Source organism: Jatropha curcas, unplaced genomic scaffold, assembly GCF_041381405.1.
Source record: "Jatropha curcas cultivar XTBG-Jc1 unplaced genomic scaffold, XTBG_Jcur_1.0 HiC_scaffold_96_pilon, whole genome shotgun sequence".
Lineage (NCBI taxonomy): Eukaryota > Viridiplantae > Streptophyta > Magnoliopsida > Malpighiales > Euphorbiaceae > Jatropha > Jatropha curcas.
The window spans coordinates 9,034-16,231 of NW_028322353.1; the positions used below are offsets into that span (position 1 = coordinate 9,034).

General features: G+C 29.4%; 1 protein-coding gene across 1 annotated transcript; it reads right to left on the reverse strand.

The window, feature by feature from the left end:
* Positions 1 to 1,454: 1,454 nt before the first annotated feature.
* On the reverse strand, positions 1,455 to 5,822 carry LOC105636530 (protein CPR-5). Its single transcript, XM_012219820.4, is given in 8 exon segments — positions 1,455 to 1,868; positions 1,870 to 2,277; positions 2,871 to 3,461; positions 3,463 to 3,576; positions 3,578 to 3,598; positions 3,744 to 3,779; positions 4,159 to 4,215; positions 5,319 to 5,822. Coding segments are annotated over 8 exon segments (1,707 nt in total). The 5' UTR covers positions 5,673 to 5,822; the 3' UTR covers positions 1,455 to 1,742.
* Between the last annotated feature and the right edge of the window lie 1,376 nt (positions 5,823 to 7,198).

The following is a 7,198-nucleotide window of genomic DNA, read 5'->3' on the forward strand; positions in this document are numbered from 1 at the left end:
TATTTGGATTCTTTTAAGTTAGGAAAGACCAATCTCATAATTTATGACATTATTAAAGAACTAATATTTAAACTTACATATTCAAATAAAAATCTTAAAAGTTAATATTTTATAATTGACATTAAAAGTTTGAATATTTAAACTTAATTACAATCCTAGTTGAATTAACATATAACTAACAGCTCGTTTGCAACGAATGGATCATAGTTCTAAAATTCATTGTAAATGAATTTATTATGCTTGGTATGCTACAAGTGAAAATAAAGAATTCAATTGAATTCCATAGAATATGTTTAGAATAAATTCTTAATGAATATTCATTTGTCTTTATTTCTTATAATACCCCTTGACATACATAATTTAACAAAAATAAATAACAAACATCAATTATATTTATTATGTACAATATAATAACTTATCATATTTTTATTAAAATATAAATAATAAATTTCATATAAATAAGTACACTAATATTAAAATGTTAATTAATTAATTATATAAGCAGTAACATTCATCAAATAATTATTTTTAATTGATATAAAAAATTTTGTTGATTAAAGTAATTATTTGGAAACTAAAAAAATATTAAGAATGTTACTATCATTTTTAATTGCATTCAAAAGCAATCGTTGATGATCAGTTTTTATAGTTTCATAATAATATAATAATAATATAATAACTAACGTTATCACTGGATTAAAAAAAAAAAAAAAGTCATTACTAGTTTGAAATTTTCAAGAAAAAAAAAGGAAAAAAAAATATAAATATAAATTAACTTCATTGTTGGATTTAAAAAAAAAAAACATTATTATAGTTTAGAATTTTTCAAAGAAAATAAACAAAAAAGAAAAAAAATATTTGAGTTTATAGCAAGAGTAATTTTACCAATAAATATTTTAATGGTCAATTTTGTGGATTTCATTTACAAATTTTATTAATTTTAGTAAAATTTGAATTAGATATATCCAGTTCTATAGAATTGAATTCACAAAATTCAAATAAAAAGAACCATATTTCAATATTAGAATTTAATAAAAGAAGAGATATTATCAAAAATTCAAGAATTAATATTTAAATTCAATTAGAAATCATTTTATTTAAATTTAAATCTATTATGAAGAAATGTTAAATCGAGGATGAATAATAAAGCATGCTATATTCTCAAATAAGCTACTGTCGTAGGAGATCCTACCCAATCAAAATCCTGCAAACTTGACTTTAACACACAGGATTTTGTAGATCAAACTAATGCATAACCCAACCAAACCGCAACCTGAGATGAACCATTCCAAAACCACCCAAAAGATGACTCAAACTCGAAATGACCCAAATCCAAAGTGACTTGACTCAAACCCATCAAGTGCCACCTTCAAATATAAATATTAAAAAGTTAATCATTGTCTGAAACAAGTCCCCAACTCACTAGAGAGCTAGTTCTTCCAAGGGATACAGAATAATAAGGCAACTTGGCAAGGCCCTTCTCATTTCATCTAAAAAACATTGTACAGAAGCATTGGTTGAGAAATTACATGATACTTGATACCTCAATGTGATAATTAACAATACAACACAAAACAAAAAGACTCCAAAATTGGAATCTGAGTAAATGGAAAGAACTCAGAAAACATGCTTCCTGCATAATTATCTATGGCCACACTGGACAGGATAAGTTAAATACAAAATATTGATAAACTTACCCAGCTGTAGCAACAATGGAGCTTTTTGGCTTAAAAAATCTTCGCTCAATTATCTGTGACGAATAAATAATCTGTCGCAAGCAGCAAGAAATGATTTTTCCATTCACCAGGACCAGCAAAAGGCAATAGACCGCAGCATAACGGAAGAAACAAGAGCACAATGGAATAAAAAAAGCATTCGCCGGAACCAGTATGGACACATTGTGCTGGATTTCATCCCTTGAGAGACCGTGAGAGGCCCATGAAGTACACAAAACAATATTGAGGTACAAACATTTGAGAAGAAGTGCAGCAAGCACATAGTTTCCCAATATATCAGCCACATCAATCCACTTCCTCCCAAAGTATCAACACAAAATTTGCCAGCAAAACCACAGGCAGTGCCTAACAGTAACAGTATGAAAGTTACTGGCATTATTTGACGTGAAGCTGATGAACGTTGAAGCAGCAAATAAGCAACGACAAGGATTATTAAGATGCCAAATAGCATTCGGCTCATGACCTGTACATGACACCTGAGAGTGTGCAGCCCTGAGTTGACAGATGAAAATGGCTTTGGGATCCACCAAGATTTGGACTCCTGAATCAGATTAGAGAAACAAATTTTATAAGCATTTCATATAACTGAAAAAAAAAAAAGCTAGACAAATATAGCAAGGAAAATTCAAAGGTGTGACATGACAATTTTTTGACATCTCTAATTACATAAGGAGTTAAAACCAATACCAATATTAAAAAGAAAGAGAATTTCCATCCTGCTGTAGATTTAGATTATATCTGTATGGAATTTATTTTCAAGTAACAAAAGAGAAAACTAGTTTGGAACAAGGGCTTGGTTGTTATTGTTGTCGTTGTAAAAGAGAGAACTTAATAAAATCATACATCAAGGTAAAATTCAAGGCGCCCCGTCAGAGGCATGTGGCAGTGCCTTCCCAGATGAAAAGAAATACCAAAATTCCCTAGAAATCCAATTCGGTATTTATTGCACATTTGTAGTAAGACTATAAAGTAAGTCAGTAGTAGTCCATCTTCAACTTTACCACTAAAGGTCCAGGGACATTATAATGTCCTCATAACATTTTCTCTATAGAACCTCTGTAATTTCGGAGAAAATAGTCTTATAAAGAACATATAGAATCTAAATCACTAGACCACAATACTGGTGGTCCTTACCTCAACTGAAGGACTGCAGGATGCAGTAGCGTCAGTAATCCTTTGGTATGAAAACACGTAGGCACCATACAAAAGGCAGGCAGACATGATGAACAAACCAGCAACAAGACAGTCTATGCAATTCTTAAGCAGATCAGCATGCCTTGTGTCTTCTAATTGATTCTTGAACTTTTCAGCTTTAAAGGATTGCCTTGATATGCCCATTGCTAGTTTTGTTCTCTCAAGATGATTTGAATCAACACTAAGAGCCAGCTGGGCCTCCTTCAACTTCAATTTTCTCATTGTAAGACCAATCTCTAAAGCCTTCAGGTCATTAGAACGAGTAGTTTGCTCCATGAGAGATTTCTCAATACTACTGAGTTGATTGATTACTGGACCGAGTGAGCTTGGTACAGAAACCTGCCAGTTTAATTGCCCATGCGGGGCAAGTTCTTGACTCGAACAAGGCATGCTTTCTTCTACTACTTCAGCTATCTGCGTTTGGTTCTTAACTGAACTGGAGGGCAATTCAGTTTCTGATTGACAATCTTTGATGTCAGAGCTACTTGCACAACTAACTCTAGCGTTGAGATTCATGTATGAATCAGAGTTTTTCTACGTTTACGTGGCTTAAGTGATATGCTTTCTTATTGATGGAAGCTTCATTAATCAATCGAAGAGTCCTCAATGTGCTTCCAAATGATTTCTCAAAGCTCATTGCAAAAAAAATAAAATTCATCACCAAAGACCTGTTGAAACATAGGCAATAAGAAACATAGCCATTTATATCATATTAGCATTCTAAGTCTGTTTGATTTTGATAAGAACTTATGAAGAAGCTTAACTTGAAAAACCAGAGTCCATGGATAAGTCAGCAGTTAAAGCAGGGCTTACATTGGCTAAAGATTCTCTGACAGCTGAAGCACAGATCTGCAAATGCAGATACAAATAATGTTATTGTTAATGCTCATTATTTCTAACTTGCTCAAAATTAAATCCAATTTTCATATTCAAACAAAATACGAAACTGACCAATTCTCACAATATACATACAATATTTCAAATTTGCTTAAGATGAAATCCAATTTTCCGTGCTGATTGATTTCAATACCTGATATCAATGTCTTTCTGAGAACAAAAAGAGAGAAAATCCATTGGATTGTCCAATAGTGAAATATTTTTTTCCCATATTCCAAGTGAAGAAATATGAATAGATAAAAAAACCCATGGTAACAATTGCATAAGTCCATTTGAAAGAGAACATATAGAAATCCAACTTAATCTGGTAAGAGGATTAAAAAATATGTACCTTTGAAAGATGATCAACAGCAATCTCCATGCCTGCCGTATCTTTCCTCTCCAGGACCTAGATTCAGAAAGCAACCATGCACAATATCAACCAATGGAATAAATGGCAATCCAAAGGACGCACAACACATATACATACACTTTTAGAAGTCAACATAAAAATATAAAATTGTTTCTGAAGGATTCCTAAGAAGCTAAAATGGTCACAGTGTTACAAATCTAATTATTGTGTAGAGGAAATTTTTGAGCATTATTCCTAGCCAGGATTTCATATTTAAATGTATAAATAGAAAGACATATGTCGGCATATATTTCATTTTTTAGTCAAATAAAATGATGCATTCATGAAAAACATGAAACATTATGTAAAAGAATATTTATTTGTCAGGAAAAATAAAAATTTAATGCACCTGCCTCTATGTGACTTCAACTAAAAGCATGCAATTACATATTATTCAATGAGAATATGCAACAAAATTTCTATGTTAGGCATAGAATTAAGGGATTGCTTCAAATATTAGTACACGGTAATTTATATCTATGTCTTCACAACTATTACATATTTTTAATAACTAAATGTTTATTCATGCATTTCACTTCCAAGAGCTTCAGGATCATCACTCACCACACATTAGTTGCCATGATACCAACTAAATGTGGCAGTAGTTAATCGCCAAATTAATTAGACAATATTTATAAGCTAATTACCAATTTTTGTAGTCTCTCTTCGAATTTGCAGTTCCATTTTAACTACCACATAAACGTCAAGAACACATAAAGAACATACAATGAGACAAACACTCGTTAGCATTTAAAACTTAGTTGAAAATATATCCACACCACATCCAAATTTCAAAATATTTAATCGATAAAATACACATACAAGGAAGAAGCATAAACAATGCCTCGTCCAAAAACAGAACTTTGACTAAACAATTAGCAAGAATCAATTTTGAACCAAACACAACAATTAATACAAAAAATCTTTGTCTCAAGCAAATAAAAAAGAAACATGTAAACATGGCAACAAAATTCTAGTTACAGGCAACATAAAAAAATCCAAACTTTGCCCAGAAAAAAAAAAAAAAAAAGCAACTAAGAACTTTAAAAGCGCAATATAATTTGCTTATATTATACCAAAAATTGAAACTTTCAACGAACCTGGGCAACAATAGCAGCAAAAGACATTCCGAGAGGGAGAGCAGCGGCCTCCATATCGCTATTCCCGAAGCGGCCACCACGCCTAACCGGAGCTATCAACACCTTAGGGTTTCTGCGTTTATAAGTCATGCTAGTACTTCTCCGTGTAGAAGGAGAAGAAGATGATGAGGATATCATAGAAACGCCTTCATAAGCTTTCTTCTTCTTCTTCTTCTTCTTGCGATGGGTCATATTTAGGCTATCGTCCTCAAGAGGTTTCGAGATTGCCGGAGGAGACTCATCCTCCGGAATCGAATCGGCAGTGGTATTGGATTCTTGAATTGGCGGCGAAGCAGAAGGAGAAGGGGTGCCCATAGAATATAGGAGAGGAAAGGGAGGAGAACCTGATTTTGAAAATCAAATGATAGATACAGAGGAGTTGATGAGCAATCTGGTGGGTTGGTTTCCTGACTGCAACGGAAACAAAGCGTCAACACCCAACAGACAACGGTCGTAGGTAATTATTAATATCTATTTATTTATTTATATTATAATAATTTACATAATATTTATTAAATTTGAGAAAAAAATAATTTGTTCCGTAATATTTCGCGTGATTTCAGGATAAAACTACGGCCAAAAAATTCAAACTGTCTATATGAATGCAGAATCTTCTTTTCACCGTTAAATTTGAAATACTTAAATTTAAATGTTAAATTCAAACTTTACTAAATAACTTATTCCCTATAAAGTAGCTTACAAAATAAGCTATTTAATGTAATTTTTTTAATTTGAATAAAAAATACTCTTTTTAACATAATTATAAAAATAAAAATAAATAATTATCTAATGATTAAATTTATTGACTCAAAATAAATTGTTTACCATCTTAATAAATAATAATTTACTATTTCATTATTAAAATATTAATAATGAATTTATTTAAAAGAAAACATATTATATATATACGACATTTTATTATTTTTCTATACGTTTTTTTAATTAAGAAAATAAAATTACATAACTCAAATGCTTGATTTAATTTTTTTCTCCAATTTTATTTAATAATAAACTAATTTTTCTAATGTATATAATTAAATTTTATTTCATATATTTTTAATATGCCTAGTAAGGTCGCATCTATTTGATTTAAAAACATATATTAGTTATCAAGCAAAAGAAAATGTCATTACTATTAAGAAATTTATGAAGATCTTTCTTCTTTAAACTGATTTTTACAATTATTGCAGTCAAAATTTCATATATTTTATATACTATTGTTCTTTTTTACTTAATCTTTATTTAATTTATTTTTAACTCTAAATAAAGGAATATAAATAATAATTTATTACTTTTAATTTGTATTTTAATTAATTTTAGTTTTTTTATTATAAATTAATCTATATATTTTTTAAAAATCCATATTATATATTTATCCATGAAAATATTCATTTTAATTTTTATTTAATTTAAAATGTCCAATTACGCAAGTTTCTAGATTGTAAACTGTAAATTTAACTTGAAACCTTGTTCTTATGTTAAATTATTTATATAATTTTTATAAATAAAATATTACTTAATGTATATATAAAATTTTATAATTTTAGTGTTTATTAATTAAGAATTTAAATTGTATAAGAAGTCTATACAGTATCATAAACTTTAATTTAGGTGAATTGAAAACATAATTTTATAGTTAATTTATCTTTACAGTTTAAAAAAAAAAAAAGAAAAAAACAAAACAAAACAAATTCATTGTGACCTACTATAGAAGGTATATGTAACACATGTCATAAAAATAGACTCTATATCAATAGAGAATTCTTTGATTCGTAGTAGTAAAAGCGCGGTTTAAAGATGTAATAAATACTTTTTTCCATATTTACTTTTTATATATGACT